General features: G+C 49.4%; 2 protein-coding genes across 5 annotated transcripts; one reads left to right on the top strand and one right to left on the bottom strand.

The window, feature by feature from the left end:
• Positions 1-1571: 1571 nt before the first annotated feature.
• Positions 1572-7977, top strand: Slc22a17 (solute carrier family 22 (organic cation transporter), member 17). Of its 4 annotated transcripts, none has more exons than NM_001360406.1 (10): positions 1572-1837; positions 1971-2462; positions 2552-2655; positions 4879-5033; positions 5716-5881; positions 6057-6202; positions 6338-6443; positions 6601-6818; positions 7074-7185; positions 7345-7973. In NM_001360406.1, the coding sequence occupies exons 2-10, from the start codon at positions 2196-2198 to the stop codon at positions 7631-7633; spliced, it is 1563 nt and encodes a 520-aa protein (NP_001347335.1). In that variant the 5' UTR covers positions 1572-1837; positions 1971-2195; the 3' UTR covers positions 7634-7973. The 4 variants fall into 4 exon arrangements, with proteins under 4 accessions (NP_001347335.1, NP_067526.2, XP_006519401.1 ...); XM_006519338.4 differs by having other exon boundaries at positions 1573-1837; positions 1974-2462; NM_021551.4 differs by lacking the exon at positions 2552-2655 and having other exon boundaries at positions 7345-7977.
• A 7799-nt stretch (positions 7978-15776) lies between these two features.
• Positions 15777-20561, bottom strand: Pabpn1 (poly(A) binding protein, nuclear 1). The gene is made up of 7 exons (NM_019402.2): positions 20210-20561; positions 19742-19856; positions 19008-19075; positions 18781-18887; positions 17665-17752; positions 17432-17583; positions 15777-16687 (listed from the first exon to the last, which is right to left on the bottom strand). Exons 1-7 carry the CDS (start codon positions 20546-20548, stop codon positions 16648-16650), a joined length of 909 nt encoding a protein of 302 aa, NP_062275.1. The 5' UTR covers positions 20549-20561; the 3' UTR covers positions 15777-16647.

Raw genomic sequence — 20561 nt, 5'->3', positions numbered from 1 at the left:
TTGGGCTCAGGAAAGATTTCTCTGAGGCAAAGATGCTTGAACTGACAGCCAAAGGTTGAAAGAACCTTACAGGAGAAGCCTTTGGCCTAGGAACCAGCTCCTGCAAAGGCCCTCGGATGCTGGGAAAATAAAGAGGGCCAGCCAGGTGGTCGGAGTGAAGAGTGTGGGGAGGGTGGAATGTGGCTACAGAGAGCATGTGACCAGGCATGTAGAGATCATGTGACCTGGCATGTCGGCCCAGGTGTGGCATTGTCTAGAGTATTTTTCTTGGAAAGAGAAGTTATTGAAGGCAGTTGAGCAAGAAAGAGACCAAATCAGACCTTCATTTGGAGTTCTGACAAGGTGGTTCACCATACAGGCCTGGAAATCACTCTTTTCTCCAGAACCCTTGAAAAGATGGAAGACAGGAACTGTCAAGTTAGCCTCTGACCTCCAACAAACACAGCATGGCCTGCATACCTACACACACGCATCATGTACTTGCACAGTAATACATTTTTAAAAAAATGAAACATCTGCATTATAAAAAAAAAAGATGGATCCATCTGCATCACAAGTAACATGGAGAGAAGCAGAGTGGCCTCTGCACACCAGTCAGTCCACCCTGAGTGAGAGGACTGTGGAGTAGCAGAGTAGGAAGAGTTTTATAAGGGTCTTGACATGAGATGAAGGCATTCCAAGGGCACACACCGAACATCGGACCTCACCATCGGTGGATGGTGAAGGCACCGTTGTTTCAAAGAGGGAAGCATTCGAAGATACCCAGATTAATGGAGAGGGTGTTGCATGATTGTTCTCTTGAGGCCTCTATGAGACATTCACGCTTATGTGGGCTCCCAAGAGGTTGCTTCACCGACTTGGGACTCTAAGAAGAGGTGGGAACAGGAAGCAGTTGTGTCTTGTCTGGGTCGACGGTGTCTAATACAAATAGTGCGGAGGTAAAGGCATGAGATGGTAAGGTACACATAACGCTGAACAGGAGAAGGAACATGTGACTGCCATGGAGAAAATGGACAGGAGAAAAAAGCCACAAGGTGAGACTTGGCAGTCAAGGGAGGAAGGTTAGAAGGTGGTCAGCAGTGCCAAACGTTGCTGGAAAATGGTGATCCAACCGAGTTCGGTGTGGGGAAACGCAGAGACTTGTTCCCCTGAAGAGAATGGAAGCTAAAGAGCAGAAGCAGGGTGCCAACGGATTCGTCCATCTGCATAAACCACACTCCCCTAGAAACCACCTCTAAGGGCATTTTGTCCATCCTTTAATCCTTCGCACACTGCCTGGGATACAGTAGGCACTTACTAAATTGTATCGATAAAATTAATGTGAAAGGGTGGAGAATGGAAGGATGAACGAGTGACAGGGAAGAACTGGAATAAGGAGGCATCTCAGGCGCTTGTCCCCGCTATATCCTTCACTTTTTTTTTTTAAACCGCAATGGCCTGCAGCTCCCAAGAAACAAACGATGGAGACCCCAGCCCATCCTTCAACGGGGGGCCTTGGCCCCCCTTTATCTCTGACGAACAGTCTGGACCCAGGTTCTGCTGACGTGGGAAGGGGAGGAGAGTCTGGAGGAAGGGGAGGGGAAAGCAGCGCAGAGACCGTAGAGACGGAGGAGGCGCCCGCGGCTGCAGAGCTGCAGAGCGGGGTCTCCCGGCCCTCTGCGTCCTAGCTCTCCGCACCTAGCCCAGCCAGACAGCAGCTCATTCTCTCGGCGCGGCCCATAGGGCCCCAGCGGTCGGCAAGCTGGCTCCCCGAGTAGCCACCGGGACCCCCGAGCCCAATGGCGGGGGCGGCAACAAAATCGACAGCGCCGTGGAGATCGCCCCCGGCTCCAATGGAGTAAGTGTCTGCGCCCCGGGGGGCCTCGGGCGACCTTTCCCCGCCCGTGCTGCGCGCCCGGCCTCCCACCCGCGGTCCCCGCGTGCCCGCGGCCTCCCCCGCCTCACCTTCTCTCCCCCACCCCTCGCCGCAGCAGGTCGGGAGCCTCGGAGATGCGGTCCCCCCCGAGCAGCTGCAGGGTGAGCGGGAGCGCCGGCGGGAGGGGGAGGGCGACGCGCTGGGCAGCAGCCTGTCGCTGGCCGCGCCCCCGGGACCCCTCAGCTTCGAGGCTCTGCTCGCCCAGGTGGGGGCCCTGGGTGGCGGCCAGCAGCTGCAGCTCGGCCTGTGCTGCCTGCCCGTGCTTTTCGTGGCGCTGGGCATGGCCTCAGACCCCATCTTCACGCTGGCGCCCCCGCTGCACTGCCACTACGGCGCCTTGCCCCCCAACGCTTCGGGCTGGGAGCAGCCCCCCAACTCCAGCGGCGTCAGTGTCGCCGGCGCGGCCCTAGCAGCCAGCGCCGCCAGCGGAGTCGTCACCAGTACGGACCCCTCGTGCAGTGGCTTCGCCCCACCAGACTTCAACCACTGCCTGAAGGACTGGGACTATAACGGACTGCCCGTGCTCACCACCAATGCCATCGGCCAGGTGAGGCGGCCGGGCGGGACCTGGAGTGGGAGCGGGCCAGGGCATCGAGGACCCTGCCTCATGCGACTGCACCACTCTCACGTCCCCAGTGGGATCTGGTGTGTGACCTGGGCTGGCAGGTGATCCTGGAGCAGATCCTCTTCATCTTGGGCTTTGCCTCCGGCTACCTGTTCCTCGGTTACCCCGCGGACAGGTGAGGATGTTGTGGGGGGTAGGGCAGATAGAAAAAAGAAGGGTTGCAGACAGAGCTAGGGTTTGAACAAACCCTGAGCTGCTGGGTTTGCAAGAGGACGCGGATGGTCCCGTTGTCTATCCTCGGCAGCCTCCTCTGGACTCCTGTGTAACTACTGTTTCCTCGCCCCATCAAGAAATACACATTCTATACCCACTTCCACACAAGGAAATGACCACACACTCGTGACCCAGTCACTATCAGAAGATCTGTATCCATGAGACAGTGGAGAGGCTTCATCTCAAACGTTAATCGATTCTTCAACAAAAACCTGGCCTCCACATTACATGTTCCATCTCCCTCTCGTTGCCCTTACAATCCCAGATTCATCTTCACTGGCTAATAACCTACTAACGACTGTTAGCTCATCTCAGTAGCCACATTACTAAAACTTAATGTTAATCCCCAAATATAACCAGCTTCATTCCCATTGACCAATAAGTTAACTTCACAAACGGATCACACACACACACACACCATCTCTGACCAGGGCTCCAGCCCCTACAGTTGTCAATTATCTCTGCTAGATAACTCTCTGAGTAACTCACACTTCCATGCCCGCCCCCCACTGCCTCTGCCCTGTGGATCTCTGACTCCAGGAGAGCCTCACAAGCCAACAATCTTCATGGCTGGCCAGAGCTTTCAGATCCTCTTGGACCCAAACTCCCATATCCATAGATCGGTGGTATCTCATCCAAAGAGCAGCGGTTCATCCGGCTAACTAGTAACCCTCTGGGTAGATCCAAATCCATGTTGCCTCTGCTTCTGAAAGCCAGGACGACTGACATGAGATTTACAGTCCTGCCTAAGTGATTCACCAGGTTAATACTTCAAAATAGTGGTCAGGTTCCTGAAATCCAATAGCCATCCTCACTGCTTAGTAACCACCTACACCTGTGGGCCAGTGCTCCTAAACCCACAGAAAAGAGTTCGCACCCCCACCCTCCCACCCCCCAGCTTCAGTAGCCTCATTCCTATGGAGCCAGTTCCCAGTGACGGGTAATTTAGTCTCGTACAGTCAGAAGCCTTGACCACATTAATCCAATCAGCTCGTCCTCATGAAAAATAGCCTTCACTAATTGCCTTATTCCAAGGTATAGGTGCTCCCTGCTCCTTCCCAAGTACCACTGACCTTGTCTGTCTTCATCTACCCGTTACTCACCTCCCAGCAGTGAGTAGCTTAGTAGCCCTGTAGTCCTGTCCTTGCTGGCTTGGGATCAGTGACCATCATCAGCCACCAGTGCCCCACATTGTCAGTCTCATCTCCCCATCCCTAATGTCTCTTCTCATAGATTAACCTACTTGTCCCCATTGGCACCCACCAGCCTATACTAAGACCTTCCGTTGTTCCACCACTAAAGATCAATTCTCCAAAAATAAGGATTCTAATCCCATAGATCAGTAGACCCATTCCCTTGAATCAGTAGCTCCTCTCCTGACCAGTGACTCATCCCACTGCCTACCCATATGTTTAATTATAGCCCTAAGCCACAGCTTTATGAACAGTGGTCTCAGCCCCATTCACTGATGGATACATAGTATCTACATGTACAAGCAGCCACTGGTTACCTCCCAGATCAGGAGTCCTCTGCATAGATCCCTGACACCCAGCACCTCTGACTGACCTGGGCAATCTGAGCAAGACAACATCTATCCCCTCTCCTGACAGCTTCTACCAACAAGTATGAAAGCAAATTCCTTAGACAGGATCTCAGTCTCCCCCCTCATGGTTGATCTTACCCCCATGGATAAATGTCCTAATCTCTCTGACAGATAGCCCTGTCCCCAAAAGTCATGACCCTCTCCTATAAAACCATAGCTAGAGCCCATTGCCCGGTAGTCAGACTTCATGCATGTATGGCCCCATCCCTATCACCTGCCATCTTTTTCTTTCTCTCTTTCTCTTTCTCTCTCTTCAGTTTTAGATAAGGTCTGTATATGATAAGGTCTTGGCTGCCCTGGGACTCCTGAGGGTGGCCTTGAAGTCACACAGATCTTCCTGCCTCTGCCTCCCAAGTGCTGGGATCAAAGGTGTATGTCACCACACCCATCTTTTATAGCTTCAGTACTCTTGCTCCCTGCATCTTACCCTCATACATCAGCTTTGAAGTAGGCAGCTAGGCTCCACCTAGTCCCTCCTCCATCAGGGAGCCTTGGTGGCCAGCAGCCCTCCCTATTTTCCAGGTTTGGCCGTCGTGGGATTGTGCTGCTGACCTTGGGGCTTGTGGGTCCCTGTGGAGTGGGAGGAGCTGCTGCAGGCTCCTCTACAGGCATTATGGCTCTTCGGTTTCTCCTGGGCTTCCTGCTAGCTGGTGTTGACCTTGGTGTCTACCTGATGCGTAAGTGGCACCCTGCCAGAGATCCCTCTCTGCCCTGGGTCTCATGCCTTCCTTTCTGCACCTCCAGACAATTTCTGCTGCCCCTAGGTCCCAGATTTCAGCTGTCCAGATGTCCAGGCCTTTTAAAGGGTCTAGGCAGGGGGTCCTACTGCTCACACAGTCCTCCCACTGGCTGTTATGTTTAAAATCCTAACCTGGCCTTACTTTTGTCAAGAGAATAGAGCCTCGTTTTTAGAAAATGAAGTATTGGCCATATATGGTGGCATAAGGCTGTAATTCCAGTACTTGGGAGACTGTGGCAGGAAGGTTGTGAGTACAAGTGTGACCTGGGCTACATTGTGAGACCTTGTCTCACACCTCACTCTAAATGAAATCCTGGAGGCTTGTGTGACCTTGGACAAGGGTCGAGCTGAAGGTCAAGTCAGAGACGGAATGTAAAAGGACTTGCAAACCAAGAATGCGGAACACCCAGGCTCCTCGAAGCCTAAAGTCTAGCTAGGTTTGAGGAGAGGGGTGTAGGCTCCCTCTCCCTGCCACCCAGAGGTCAGTCTGTGGGAGGTGATGGCTGCAGCCTCTTCTGGGGCCTGACCTAGCTTTCTGTCCTTTCCTCCACCCCTCCCTCTCCTCTCTCACACCTCCTCATTCCCTGGCTCTCCTCCCCTCATCCCTGCTGTATCTCCAGGCCTGGAGCTGTGCGACCCAACCCAGAGGCTTCGGGTGGCCCTGGCAGGGGAGTTGGTAGGGGTGGGAGGGCACTTCCTGTTCCTGGGCCTGGCCCTTGTCTCTAAGGACTGGCGATTTCTACAGCGAATGATCACCGCTCCCTGCATCCTCTTCCTGTTTTATGGGTTAGTATCACCCTTTCACCTCTGGCCTGGCTCTGCCATCTTTGTCTCCAGCGTAGCCCTTAGTACAGAAACCACTCCTCTCCACCAACCGCCCAGCCCCTCAGAGGTGGTAGCTTTCCATCCCTTCATCCAAAGAGAGAGGGCTTTACAGTTGACCCTACCACCCTGCCCATAGCTGGCCTGGTCTGTTTCTGGAGTCTGCACGGTGGCTGATAGTGAAGCGGCAGATTGAGGAAGCCCAGTCTGTGCTGAGGATCCTGGCTGAGCGAAACCGGCCCCATGGGCAGATGCTGGGAGAAGAGGCCCAGGAAGCTTTGCAGGGTGAGAATCATGGGGTCCCTGTGTGTGATGACTTGTACGTGGGGTTGTAGCTGTGCCCTGCCCAGGCTCTCCACCTCCGTGTGGGAGATCGTGGAATCTCGGCTGTTTCTAACGGCTCCTGTCTTTCCCCCAAAGAACTGGAGAATACCTGTCCTCTCCCTGCAACGTCCACCTTTTCCTTTGCGTCCCTCCTCAACTACCGCAACATCTGGAAAAATCTGCTTATCCTGGGCTTCACCAAGTGAGCCTGGCTGTCTGAGCTGAGGGCCAGGCCAGTAGCTGGGATAGGGGATGGTGGGGTGGGGGGACCCTCTTGAAGCCCTGCAGAGGATGGAGCTGTGGGAAGCTGTGGATTGGGGTTCAGACGCTGTTCTTTGCTTCCCCCACCTGCTGTGCAGCTTTATTGCCCATGCCATTCGCCACTGCTACCAGCCTGTGGGAGGAGGAGGCAGCCCATCAGACTTCTACTTGTGCTCTCTGCTGGCCAGTGGCACAGCCGCCCTGGCCTGTGTCTTCCTGGGGGTGACTGTGGACCGTTTTGGCCGTCGGGGCATCCTGCTTCTCTCAATGACTCTCACGGGGATTGCATCCCTGGTCCTGCTGGGGCTGTGGGATTGTGAGCATCTTTTCTTTTCCACCTTGTGGGCCCAGTAAGGGACTCTCAACAGAGGTATCTCTGAAAGTCTTCTAAAACTTAGAACCTCCCTAGACTGCTGTCCAGTTGTGTAAACTTGTCTGTTTCTCCATTCCATTACTGATGCCCAGAGCCCAAACAGCATGAAGCAGAGGGTTTGAGACCCAAGAGATTGACATCTGAGAACAGGCCAGGTGTGAGCTCCCTGCCTCCATTCATATACCTTTTGGTCCCCAGATCTGAACGATGCTGCCATCACAACCTTCTCTGTCCTTGGCCTCTTCTCCTCCCAAGCTTCTGCTATCCTCAGTACCCTCCTTGCTTCTGAAGTCATCCCCACCACTGTCCGGTAAGAGCGGAGGTGATGGTAGGGGGAGGGGCGGGGCCAGCCTGGCCTCGAGACCTTTGGCTGAGGTCAAGGGATGAAGGATACAAAGAAGTTGTTGTTGGAGAAGAGCTGAGGTGAGGCTCACAGCTATTGACTCAGTGCCTTCTCCGTGTTTCTCAGCGGCCGTGGCCTGGGCCTTATCATGGCACTTGGGGCGCTCGGGGGGCTGAGCTGTCCAGCTCAGCGCCTCCACATGGGCCATGGAGCCTTCCTGCAGCATGTGGTACTGGCGGCCTGTGCCCTCCTCTGTATCCTCAGCATCATGCTGTTGCCAGAGACCAAGCGCAAGCTTCTGCCAGAGGTACTCCGGGATGGGGAACTGTGCCGCCGGCCTTCCCTGCTGAGGCAGCCACCTCCTAACCGCTGTGACCATGTCCCGCTGCTAGCCACTCCTAACCCTGCCCTCTAAGCAGCCTTTGAGCCTAGTGGGAGGCCAGCCATCCAGAAAAGTAGCAGAGGGCTAGAAAGATAGACAGGAAGGCAAGGCTACCCCATACAAAAGGCTCAAAGGCGCCTCATGCCAACCGTCTAGGAGAGCTCAGAGGGCCGTTCCCAACCCCATCTCCTCCCTGCTGCTTTCTGTTCACTCCGTCAGCAAGAGTCAGGCCAGGGGAGAGCATCACGCTATAACCATTAGGTCTGGGCTCCATCCTATGCCCAAAGACATTTCCCAGACCTCGCTCTTTCTCGCTCTTTCATTCTGTTTCAATAAAAGACATTTTGAATAAATGAGCATATCATAGCCTGGACTTCCCTCCCTGTGTTGTCCTTTTATCTCTTGGGGAAAGACTTTCCTCAGTGGAGCATAAGACAGTAGCAACATTGTCTTTCTCACTGTGCCCTGTCCTGAAATGTCAACTTAAAGCAAGAATAACCATTCACTGCCTGCTCTAGGCTAGGGCCCTGCTAAGTGCTTCACAGTTTGTCTCTCTTTATCCTTTCAGTTTGGAGCAATTAAGGTTGTGTTTGTTGGGAGCTATAAGAATTAACTTTAGCGGGCTGGAGAGATGGCTCAGCGGTTAAGAGCACTGACTGCTCTTCCAAAGGTCCTGAGTTCAAATCCCAGCAACCACATGGTGGCTTACAACCGTCCTTAATAACATCTGACATCCTCTCCTGGTGTATCTGAAGACAGCTACAGTGTACTTATATATAAAATAAATAATAAATAAATCTTAAAAAAAAAAAGAATTAACTTTAGGGGCTAGAGAAATGGTTCAGAGGCTAAGAGTGCTTGCTGATCTTCCAGGGGACCTGAGTTTGGTTCCCAGCATCCATGTCTGTCCGCTCACAACTGCCTGTAACTCTAGATCAAGGAATCTCACACCTTCCAAAAGCACCCACTTGCATATGCCTACAATAATGTGCATGTGTATTAAGATAAGGTCATCTCTTTCATTGACACTGGTGTACTTAAAATGGGAATTTATCAGATGTGGACAGGTTGAAGTGAGAGCGCAATGTGGGAGAAAGCAAGTGCGGATAGCACAGCACGGGCAGGCCTCAGCTGGAATTCCAGTAGGATTCCTTCCCGGAAGCACCGTGCAGGTCCTCTCTAGCAAGCACATGATTGGCTAGCTTGAGTAGCACGCTGTTCCACTCCTAATACCAAGGGATATGAAAAAGGAAAGAAAGCTGCACAGTTAGGACAGGACTGGATGTTTGAAAATAAGCAATGGCTGTCTACCATAGTATTAACTCATTAAGAAGACTCTGCTCAAGGGCTTTGATTACTTGTCTGAGGTTACAACGCTAAGGAGGCCCAGTTAGAGCACAGAGTCGGAGCTCTGCTAGGTACAGTGGCACATGCCTTTAGTCCCAGCCGTGTGGGGGCAGAAGCAGGAGGATCTGTAGTTGGAGGCTAGTCTGGTCTACATAGTGAGTTCCAGGCCAGCCAGAGCTACTGAGTGAGACCCTGCCAAAACAAACAATCAAAACCACCAAAAACAAAATGGAAAAGGAAGAAAAGGATAAAGGTCTCCTCCCCTTAACCTGGGGATTCCCTTGGCAGTGAGAAAAGGAGTCTCTTGGCACCCCTGGGAAGAAGCAGTAGGAGACTGCAGCCCGGTTGGTGGGGTGCTTTCTTAGCATACACTAACCCGAGGTATGGTCCTCTGTGCGCGTGTGTATGCCCTGAATCTCGGCACTCAGGAGGTAGAGGCAGGAGGATCAAAAGCTCAAGGAAATCGGCAAGGCTGGCCTGCAGCACGTGAAGTACTGTATTAATAAAATCAAGCATCACCTTCCCAAGCCAACCTTATCTGGTCACATGGTACAGTAGTTAGCTAGCTACCCATGTCTGGTTTGGCTTCAGGTTTGGAAGGAGCGCAAGCTCTTCATCTTGTTCACCGTGTGAAAACTCTTAAGGCAGATAATTACAATCTGTATAGGAAATGCAGGCAAGTGTAAAGGTGGGGGTGGCTTCGAAGAGAAAGTGTCACACAACACAGCGCACGAAGTCGCTTACCTCTCCTGGTAAGGAGCCTGGGGAGATTAAGCTCAAGGTGTTGGACAATTTGGTGTGGAGGTCAGAGGTGACATCGGGAAGGACAAGAAAACTCTCAGGGTTATCTTTGGAGAAGGGCACCAATCACTTTTATAAAAGCAGGGCCCTGTGAGCCAGTTCCCAGAGAGCCTCACACCTGGGAATAGGTTTCAGTATATACATTTGGAGCTGCCAAATTCAGACCGTAGTAGGTTCTAACTCCATTAGAGACAGACAGGAGAAGCTCCCTGGCAAAAACATCTTTTTTTTTTTAAAGATTTATTTATTATTATATTTCAGTACACTGTAGCTGTCTTCAGACACACGAGAAGAGGGCGTCAGATCTCATTACGGATGGTTGTGAGCCACCATGTAGTTGCTGGGATTTGAACTCAGGACCTTCTGAAGAGCAGTCAGTGCTCTTAACTGCTGAGCCATCTCCCCAGCCCCAAAAACATCTTAATATGGCACTCGGGAGACTGAGGCAGGCAGATCTCTGTGAGTTTGAAGCCGACTTGGTGTACACATTAAGTTCCTTGCTAGCTGGGACTACAGTGTGAGATGCTCATTTTGAAAAAAGTCTACAAGGGTATTAAGCTAGCAGAATAGAAGAGCAATATAAAAATTACACATCTGAGCTGGAGAGATGGCTCAGCGGGTAAGAGCACTGACTTTCTCTTCCAGAGGTCCCGAGTTCAATTCCCAGCACCCACATGGTGGCTCACAGCCATCTATAATGAGATCTGATGCCTTCTTCTGGCATGCAGGTATACATGCAGGTAGAGCACTCATACATACTTTTTTTTTTTTTAATTACACTTCTAGACCAGAAATATGGTTGAGTGTGTAAAAGTGTCTGCTGCACAGGCCTGGCAACTTGAATTCTGTCCTTGCACCCCACATAAAGGTAGGACAGTACTGTCTCCACAGGGTTGTCCACCTGAGCCATGACATGTGTGTACCTCCTCATAACAATTTTAGAAAATTAGTAGCCAGATATGCTGGCTCTCACCTTTCACCCCAGCAGCTAGAACTCACAGGACACCGTTGTAAGCAACAGAGATGGATTTCTCAGTTTTGCCTCAGGGGGTAAAAGTGCTCCTGACTGTGTCCACCGGAACCCAGTCACTACGACCCACAAGGTACAAGGAGAGAAGCCAGTCCTGCAAGTGGTTCTGACTACTGCATGAGTCACCTCCCCGCCCCTATACTAAATGGAAGAGCAAATTTTAATGGAAACCTAGGGATGTTTTGCAAATTTTTTTTTTTTGGTGACACACAAAACAGAGGTGTGACAAACTGACCCCATCCTTCAGTAAGATCACTTTACAGAGTGATCTTTACTATTTTTCTATTACAATCATAACATCCTTAACAGAACCCACAGTTGGGAAATGCTCAGTAGATACTTGTTTGAGAAGTGCTTTTCAATAAGCCTAGAGAAGGAAAAGGGCACGGGAACTTCACCAGTTGATGTATCTTTTTTTTTTTTCTTTTGATGTAGCTCCAGCTATCCCAGAACTTACTATGTAGACCAGCCTAGCCTTAAACTCACAGAGAACCATCTGTCTTTGCCTTCTGAGTGCTGGGATTAAAGCTATATATCAGCATGCCTAGCAGATATGGTGAATTTTCTTAGTGTTTATGGTGAGACTGTGATTGATGGAAGATAAGCCAAAACAACCCAGTACTTGTTAAGGCAGAACTTCTCGAACCTGATTGGTATTAGAAAAACACATACCCGGCCATGGTAGTGCACACCTTTCGTCCCAGCACTTAGGAAGCAGAGGCAGGTAGATCTCGGTGAGTTTGAGGCCAGCCTGGTCTACTTAGTGAGTCCCAGGACAGTCACAGCTACATTGTGAAATCCTGTCTGTCTCAAAAACAAAACAGATCTCCAAATCAAGCCGGGGGCGCTAGTGCACAGCTTTAGTCACAACACTAAAGAGGCAGAGGCAGGCAGATCTCCTTGAGTTGGAAGCCAGCCTGGTCTACAGAGTGAGTTCCAGGACAGCCAGGGCTACATGGAGAAACCCTGTCTCAAAAGCAAACAAAAACATAACATAACAAACAAACAAAAACAAGACAAGAAATTATCCCCCCCCCAGAACCCCTTTTTTCTTTATGTGCCCTCCCTCCACAACAGAACGCCGGTCACACACGTCCTCCTGCTCTTCAGCTCACCACGATGATGAACAGGAATAAACTACCGAGACTGGGGTTGTCTAAGAATGACAATTGTCTTTCCACGCTCCTGCCTCTAAAGCACAGGGAAGGAAATGGAAACCGAGGTTGAGGGGAAGGGGATATCACTGTTTTAACTGTCTTGTCCAGGACAAGAGCCACCCACAACATGAACCGGCATTTAGGCACATACTCAATGGCAGGCACACTAAGAGTGCTCGGGGAGCTTGCAGTTTAGTGGGAGACAGGAATAAAACTGTTTAAAAGAGGACTTTACTGTTCTGACCAAAGCTCCAAGGCCGTGGTACCTGGTTACACTTTGAATGAAGTTCATGGCTCCAGGCTGGACTCCAACTCAAGTAGATCTGCCTGCCTCTGCCTCTTTAGTGTTGTGACTAAAGCTGTGCACTAGCCCCCCTGGCTTGAATTGGAGATCTGTTTTGTTTTTGAGACAGGATTTCACTTACATCATTTCCCCCTTCCATTTCCTCTTTCCAGCCTCTCTCATATAGCCCCCAGCTCTCAAATGCTGGCTTTTGTTGTTGTCTTTGTTTTTTTTCGAGACAGGGTTTCTCTTTGTAGCCCTGGCTGCCTGGAACTCACTCTGTAGACCAGGCTGGCCTTGAACTCAGAAATCCAAATCCGCCTGCCTCTGCCTCCCAAGTGCTGGGATTAAAGGTGTGCGCCACCATTGCCCGGCAATGTTGGCTTTCTTAATGTTAGATACACACACGTTTAAATACGTTAAGTACAACCTTCTCAGACTTTTGTTTTATTGTTGTTGTTGTTTTTTTAAGATTTATTTTATGTGAGAACACTATAGTTGGTTTTTAGGCATACCAGAAGAGGGTATCAGATCCCATTACAGATGGTTGTGAGCCACCATGTGGTTGCTGGGAATTGAACTCAGAACCTTTGGAAGAGCAGTCGGTGCTCTTAACCACTGAGCCATCTCTCCAGCCCAACCTTCTTGGTCTTAAGTGTTACTTGTATGCATATGATTTTAGGTCTGACCACTTCGTATTGGATAACCAATTAGGGTGCTGATCCCAGGGAAACCCATTTCTCCCACTCTCGGCATTCCTTAGTTGCCTGTAGTTCTTTATCTAGGCCTGGGTCCCCATGAAATTCACCGCTTCCATGTTAGTGTGTCTATTGGTGTCATACTTGTTCATATCTTATTCAGATAGCCATTTGGTTGAGGTAGTATCATACATGGGTGAAGTTTCCATACCATTTCTAGGAGACACAGTCTCACAACTGATTTCCTGATCCATCTGGTCCTTACTGTCTTTCTGCCCCATCTGTGTGATATTCCCTGAGCTTTGTAGGAACTGTGTTGTGTAGATAGATCCACTGGGTTTGGGCATCCCACAAACACGTTTTCTGCGTTTTGATCGGTTGTGATTTTCTGTAACGGTCTCTTGTTAAAAAGAACACTTTGTCACCCTAACTGGTATAATTTCATTTACACTATATATGTATTATGGCTTTTTCATCATCATTTTGACCTCTCCTCAGTTACACCATGTTCATGATTTTGACAGAGATGTTAGGCTAGCCATAAGCCTTACTAAGGCTCTAGCGAATACTTGCTGAGGCCAGAGAATCAGTGTAAATCATACATGAAAACACTACAAGTTCAACTGGAATGCCTATCAGATGCATGATACAAATGTGGCAGACAGTATGGCTAGGGTATGGTAAGGGAAAGGCCTTACTTAGTTCTGGGTTTGTGCTTATTGGTGGTACCACACATCTTTTTAGCAACAAGGACAAATGAGTTGCCCAGTTAGTAAAAGAATGGAGAAAATAACAAACATGATAGAGTAGAATGGAGTGGACATAAAAGAATTAAGACCACAGAGGGGTCAAAAAAACCACTCATCTGCCAGGTATGGTGGTGCACATCTGAAATCCCAGCACTTGGAAGGCAGAGGTCGGAGAATCTGAGTTCCAAACCAGCCTGGGCTTGACACAGTTCAACTATCTCAAAATCAAACATCCAAAAGAGTTCACAAAGACTAATTTGTTCTGGGAGTGGTGGTACATACCTTAAAACGTGGCAATCAGAGGTTAAAGTAGGCAGATCTCATGAGTTCTAAGTCAGTTTGGTCTCCACATGGATCAGGTCCTGGCCTTCCAAGACTACAAGTGAGACCTGTCTCAAAACAACTTCTAGGGATCTTTCAGAACTAACCAATTAGTGCCCCCTAGTGGATACGCGAGACCAGAGCAGTATTCATTTGTAACAATTTCAGTGTTTCACAATCACTGTTGGGTTCTTCTGTTTTTGAGAGTCTCACTATGTAGCTCTGGCTGTCCTGGAACTATGTAGTCCAGGCTGCCCTGGAATTTAAAGAGATCTACCAGCCTCTGCCTCCCAAGTGCTGGGCTTAAAGGCAAGCATCACATCTCACTTTCTCATTTTTGACGACCAAACCAGATAGCCAGTGGGTAAACACCCATGCTATGGAACATGACAAGGATTTGATCCCCAGAACTTCACAAAGTAGTCCTCTTGACATGTCTCCTGTCCTCTTAACAAAACAGAAAGAAAAACAAGTCCTCATACTGTCTAGTTCAGATCTATAAGCAATTAGTTCTCTTGCCGTGAGGTTAGTCCTATGTCAATCACCACACTCAAGCTCCTATTATTCTAATACTGAATTGTAGACTGCTTCCTGTTAACCAGCCTCTGCAGAAGTATCCAGAGATCATATATTTTAGCTTTATCTCAAGAAAGGGACTTAAACAAGAGGTAGTACAATGGTTAAATGCAAAAATACACTGGTTAACACTCTTGTTAACACAAGAAACATGAGAGGCAGCCGGGCGTGGTGACACACACCTTTAAGCCAAAAAAGGAAGAAGGAAGGAAGGAAGGAAGGAAGGAAGGAAGGAAGGAAGGAAGGAAGGAAGGAAGGAAGGAAGGAAGGAAAGGAAGAAAGGAAGAAAGAAAGGAAGAAAGGAAGAAAGAAAAAGAAAGAAAGAAAGAAAGAAAGAAAGAAAGAAAGAAAGAAAGAAAGAAAGAAAGAAAGAAAGAAAGGAAAGAAAAAACAAAAGAGGCTTTAGAGCCTCATGGAACAGCTTGGTTCTCAAGGGGATGAGACCAAGTCATCAGCAGAACTAGCAATGGCAGGATGGATATCCTGAGGCTGGAGTACATCCTGGGTTAGAGTAATGGTTCAGTGGTTAAGAGCAGTGACTGCTCTTCCAGAATACCCAGATCTGGTTTCCAGCCCTTACCAGCTCCACAAATTCTTACATCTCTTTTTGGCCTCCACAGGATGGGCAAATACAGTATGGTACACACAGGCACAACTCACTAATAAAATCAATAGTCTCTTCTTGACAACACAAGTCTTACGTTAGGTAATATAGTACCCAAGATTTTAGTCAGAACTTACAATATAAAACTGTAACCCCCCTCCCGGCCTGCAATTTAGACAAGCAATTCCACCTTCAATTTCCACCTCTGGAGTGCTAAGATTAAAGGTGACAGTAAGCCTGCTCACAGGGGGGTCATAAGTTGTCCTTGTTTTGCATGAGTCCATCTTGAGACATCAGGGTTAATAAGACCCAAATTTAGAAATTAGTCCATTTGCACTCACCTGAGCAGTTTTCAGTTGTCTCGCTATATAGCCCTGCCCGCCCTGTAACTATGTAGACCAGGATGGCCTCAAACTCAAGAGATCCGCCTGCCTGTATCCCAGCACTGCTACAACGGCCACTCTTGAGGGCCGTTTTTTTTCTGCTCAAGATCAATCAATCATCCTCAACTGAATACATTATAGTTAGCTCTACCTTCTACCTTAATGTACAAATGTAACCCTCTCTCAAACACCAATCCTCCCCCCATACTAAAAAACATCCAAAGGGCCAATTTTTTCATAAAACAACTTTATTCATGACACATTATTTAAAAAAAAAAATCCCATCCCCTGGAAATGAGTTAAAAAAAAACAAAAAAACAAAAGCCACCCCCACCACCCTGTTCCCACTTCCTCCCATTCCCTCCAAATAAAAGGGAAAAAAAAGGTAAAGAAAAAAACAAAACAAAACAAAACCACCTGAAAAACAAAAACACCCCCAAACTCCCCAAAACAAAGTAGTGCATTTCCCCAAGGGTAAGGGGAATTTACACTGGAGCCGCTGGGAGCGAGATCTTCCGGCTACAGAAACCTGCAAAGAAAGACACTCAAAACAGAAAAAGAAACACAAAAGGAAACAAAATAGATCACCAGGCAAACTGGAGGGGCAGGGAGCCGGAGGAAAGAGGTGTAGGGTGGGCGGAGACCTGGTAGGACAGGAGCAGGCAGGCGGGGACTGCAAAAGGCAGGGAGAAGACGAGGGAAGGGAACAAGCTGAACAGTTTGGTGTCCTTCCAGAGAGCCCTGGGTAAAAAAAAGCCCTCCTACCACCCGAGCCCACCTACCCCTGAGCAGGCCCAGAGAGGATGGAGGGGGGCAGGGAAACAGGGAGCAGCTTGCACAGTTGAGATGTGTCCATGGCGAATCCCCAGAGGGACTCTGTAGCCCCTGCCCCGCGCCCTGGGCCTCCCCTACTCCCAGAGCAGGTCCCTCCTCAGTTAGTTATAGGATTCTCCCCCCTTCCACAGTATATCTTTTTTTTTTTTTTAAATATTTTTTTTCCATCAAGGTCATCTTCTGTTTTTCTTTTTTTTTTTTAATTCTTTTTTTTTTCCTTCTTTCCTCTTTTTTTCCTCTCTCTCCTCCTAATACACACTTTTTTTAGTAAGGGGAATACCATGATGTCGCTCTAGCCCGGCCCCTGGAAGAAAGAAGGAGAGTTAGGTGTTAACAGGGTTACTAAAGAGTTCAGTGCAAGACCCTCCCCATGGGCCCGCAACTGCCCCAGTGACTGAAGGGAGCACCTCAAAAGTGAGGCCTCAATCCAGGAATAACACAAATGGCAAACTGGGGGGCCTTGACATGGGAAACAGGGCAAGGAAATATCCATCTAAGATACTGAGGGACAAGAAAAAGGATCCATTGTTTGTCCAGTGCTCCACAGCACTTAAACCCTATCTGCTAAAAAGGCAGGGTTTATCTTAATGTGGGACTGAAATGCAAGGACAGAAGTAAATGAAGCCCAGCCACACTCTGGAGCCACTAGGCCCCATCAGACAGCTGACCTTGGGAACAGTCCTCCCACGCAGCTGTGGGAGGACCAGCCAGGAGCTGGATCCTTCCACACATGGGAAAAATAACCAAGTCCAAACAGTGCTCTCCCTACCCTGAGGCCTCCTCACAGCTCAGGGCAAATAAACTCTCACTGCCACCAACTCCCAAAAGAAGGCTGAGGGAGGAAACGTCTCAGAACAAATCCACCCTCATCAGTTTCTGTTCAAGAAAACCCAGAACTGGCCTGCCACTATTTCCTTACTCTGCACAAGCAGGACCAAGTCCCTGCAACCAAAGGGAGGACAAGGGAGTAAGGGTCCTCAGGTGAGGAGAGAACGAAGCCTAAGGGCTCATGGGAGGCGGGGAAGAGGAGCAGCCCATCTATCCTGACCTGTAGATTCGACCCCGGGGCCTGCTGTTAAAACCACTGTAGAATCGAGATCGGGAGCTGTTGTAGTTGGTAGTCCGGGCACGGTATCGGGAGCGCGGGAAACCCCGGTCTGTTGTGCTGATGCCTGGTCTGTTGGTTCGTTTGGGAATCACCTGAAAAGGACAGAGAACACAAAGGCTTGGAGTCAAGCCAGAGACTCTGTACAGGACGGATAGCCAGGGCACTATGCTTACCTTGATTTGTCTTCCTCTGAACAGGGACTCATCTAAGGCCAGGGACGTCCTCACTGACTCTTTGTCCGAGAACTCTATATATGCAAACCTGGAAAGAATAATCTGGCCATTTTATCAGACTTTACAAAGAGCTTACAGGTTAAACCCAACTTGTAATACAGTTAACTGGAAGTATAGTATGCTAACATTTTAAAAACTTCTAAACATTATTGAGTATAATGAACAGTTTATAATCCCAGCTTCTCAGTAGGCTGAGACAGGGGAACCTAAGTTCATGGTCTGTGCAAGCTACAGAGCTGCTAAGACCAACCTGGGCCACTTAAGAGAACCCATTTCACAATAAAAAGTTTGAAAAGGTGTGAGTGTATGACATGCCTCAGTAAGAGGACCTGCCTAGCACACATTCTAAGTCCAAAGGTTCAGTCTCCAGTAGCACCAAAATTAAATCAACAAGACCCAGATTTCTATATAGCCATACACAAACAGCTGGTGCTGACTAATGCTGCCCTCCCTTTCTAGTTTACAATCCCACCCCTGCCCAGTCTTTAGTTTATTACCTGGTCTCTGAAGGCATTTAATATACAACTACTGATATATAGAGACACTTAACAGGCAAAACCTACTTGTTTTAATAAGCAATTACTATTCTTTGGGAAATGTTTTTTTTTGGTTTTGTTGTTTTTTTGAGACAGGGTTTCTCTGTGTAACCCTGGCTGTCCTGGAACTCACTTTGTAGACCAGGCTGGCCTCAGAAATCCCTGCCTCTGTCTCCCAAGTGCTGGGATTAAAGGCGTGCACCACCACGCCCAGCTCAAGTTAGGCCAGTCATGGTGGTATAAACCTGAAGTCTAATCCCAGTTTAATTCTGAGTTTAAGGCCAGCCTGGTCTATAGAGGTAATTCCAGTACAGCCAGGGTTAAACAGAGAAACTCTGACTTGAAAACAAAACCAACCGACCACATATATAAGAACCTTTAAAACGAGTTAACACTCTTTTGACTAGATTGACAGCACACATCAGCATGTTCAAGGTCCTAGGTTCGATTCCGAGCTCATGTATTTTTCACGTATTTTTAAAATGTGAGTAAAATGATCTCAACTTATCCTCCTACTTACCCTTTGGGATGGCCACTAAATTTGTCACAGAGTATAGTAACACGGTTGACTGAACCACAGCCATGAAAATGGGCTTCCAGCTCTTCTGCTGTTGCACCATAGTCCACCTAAGGAAAGGAACACTTGACAAGTACTGGGGAAACTCCAATTTGAACACATAACAAAGTAAGGAATAAGAAACAAAAGTCCCCCCCAAAACCCAAAGCAGACTATTCCTTGATACATACATTGCCAACGTAGATAGAGCGGGCATCAGCCTCCATCTTCTCCTCAAGAGACATGATCACTGGGCCAGCTTTTAGAGGGGAAAAAAATTACCTTAGGCAAGCACATCTTCTGCTCGATCAATACACACACACTTCCACCCGCAGGCTAAATTTTGGGTATACTTCTACTATACCAATTACCTATAACAGTGTTTAGCACATAGTAGGTTTCAATATACATTAGAGAAACTACCTCTTAAAAGACCATAAAAAACGGTGTTAAGATTTTACGTTTTTCAAGTCGAGTCTCTATTCAGCTTTAGCTGAAATGCCTCAAAGCAAACAAAACAGAATGGACTGAAATCTAACATTTTTAAAGAACTCCCTCCCTTACAGCCACCAGTCAGTTCCTAAGTCCTAACTAAAGGGTCTCCAACTGAAAAGTGTTAAGACTTGAAGGTCAAATGCCAGCTGATAATCGCCCCAAGAAGGGTACAGACAAACTAAGAACAAAGAGAAACACATTTATAAATGAGACAAAGGAAGGCACAAGACTATCTCTTCACCAAAACGGCTTGTGTCTAACAAAGGTCAGTAGAACACGTAATGGACTATGACCACAGCACCTGCCCAGAAAAAATTGCTCAGACGAGCAGCTTCATTCAAGGTCCCCGGCTTCTGCCACGCTGCAGTCTTCCCCCACTACCCTATCAACCAAAGATCCGGACTGTGCGTGCATGAGGCGATCTACTCACCATTGCCTGGGGGTGGACTCATATTCATCTGCTTCTCTACCTCGTTTTGTAGCTCCTTTAGCTTCTCAGCCTCTTCCTCCATCTCCCTGACTCGAGCTTTGATCGCTTCTAGCTCCTACAATGAATGAGCAGGGCATGCAGTTAACCAGACGCAGGGGCTGTGCCGTACATTTTGTCTGGGCCCGGCCACAGCCGTGCTCGGCCATTTCCCTCGCCTCGTGCGAGGGTCGTGATTGAAATAAAAAATATTATTTAAAAAAAACACGCAGAAAAAATGAAAAGAGTCAATTTACCTTCTCTAGAGCCACCCTAGACACCCATGATGCCCCACCAGGCCGCTCACGAACGGCCTCGGCCCGCCACCAGCCACGTTATTCCCCGCCCAACCCCACCCCCCGCCTGCCTGCCTCCTGTCCGTGCTCTGGGCCTCCCATGACCCGGCCCGCTCGCTCGCCCTCCTCCCCTCACCGGGTCCTCAATGGCGCCGTCGCCGGGGTCGGCCTCAACCAGTCCCGGCTCTTCCTCCTCCTCCTGACTGCCGGGGGCTCCCGAGCCGGGCCCAGGACCCGGAGCTCCCGGAGGGGCGCGGGGCCGGGGCGGCTCCTCTTCGGGCTCGGGCTCCGGCAGCAGCTCCCCAGGCTCCAGCTCCTCAGACTCCAGGCCGTTCCCGTAGTCCCCTGCGCCCCCCGGGTCCCCCTCCCCGGCCTCCCCACCGGCCCCGGGCACAAGATGGCGCCGCCGCCCCGGCCCGGAGCCCCGACCGCCCGCAGCCCCCGCTGCTGCTGCCGCCGCCGCCGCCGCCGCCATCGCCGCTCAGACT

Source organism: Mus musculus, chromosome 14, assembly GCF_000001635.26.
Source record: "Mus musculus strain C57BL/6J chromosome 14, GRCm38.p6 C57BL/6J".
NCBI classification, from domain to species: domain Eukaryota; kingdom Metazoa; phylum Chordata; class Mammalia; order Rodentia; family Muridae; genus Mus; species Mus musculus.
Note: the sequence above shows the minus strand (reverse complement) of the source record. Positions and strands in the feature narration are given on the sequence as shown.

What these genes read in the sequence shown, in the direction of transcription:
- Slc22a17 (NM_001360406.1), top strand. Translation starts at nt 2,196, where the DNA reads ATGGCCTCAGACCCCATCTTCACGCTGGCGCCCCCGCTGCACTGCCAC. An exon ending in CCACCAATGCCATCGGCCAG is followed by an intron (nt 2,463 to 2,551) that starts GTGAGGCGGCCG and finishes TCACGTCCCCAG; the next exon opens with TGGGATCTGGTGTGTGACCT. An exon ending in GTCATCCCCACCACTGTCCG is followed by an intron (nt 7,186 to 7,344) that starts GTAAGAGCGGAG and finishes CGTGTTTCTCAG; the next exon opens with CGGCCGTGGCCTGGGCCTTA.
- Pabpn1 (NM_019402.2), bottom strand. Translation starts at nt 20,548, where the DNA reads ATGGCGGCGGCGGCGGCGGCGGCAGCAGCAGCGGGGGCTGCGGGCGGT. An exon ending in TTTAGTGGCCATCCCAAAGG is followed by an intron (nt 17,753 to 18,780) that starts GTAAGTAGGAGG and finishes TATTCTTTCCAG; the next exon opens with GTTTGCATATATAGAGTTCT. An exon ending in TCAGAGGAAGACAAATCAAG is followed by an intron (nt 17,584 to 17,664) that starts GTAAGCATAGTG and finishes TGTCCTTTTCAG; the next exon opens with GTGATTCCCAAACGAACCAA.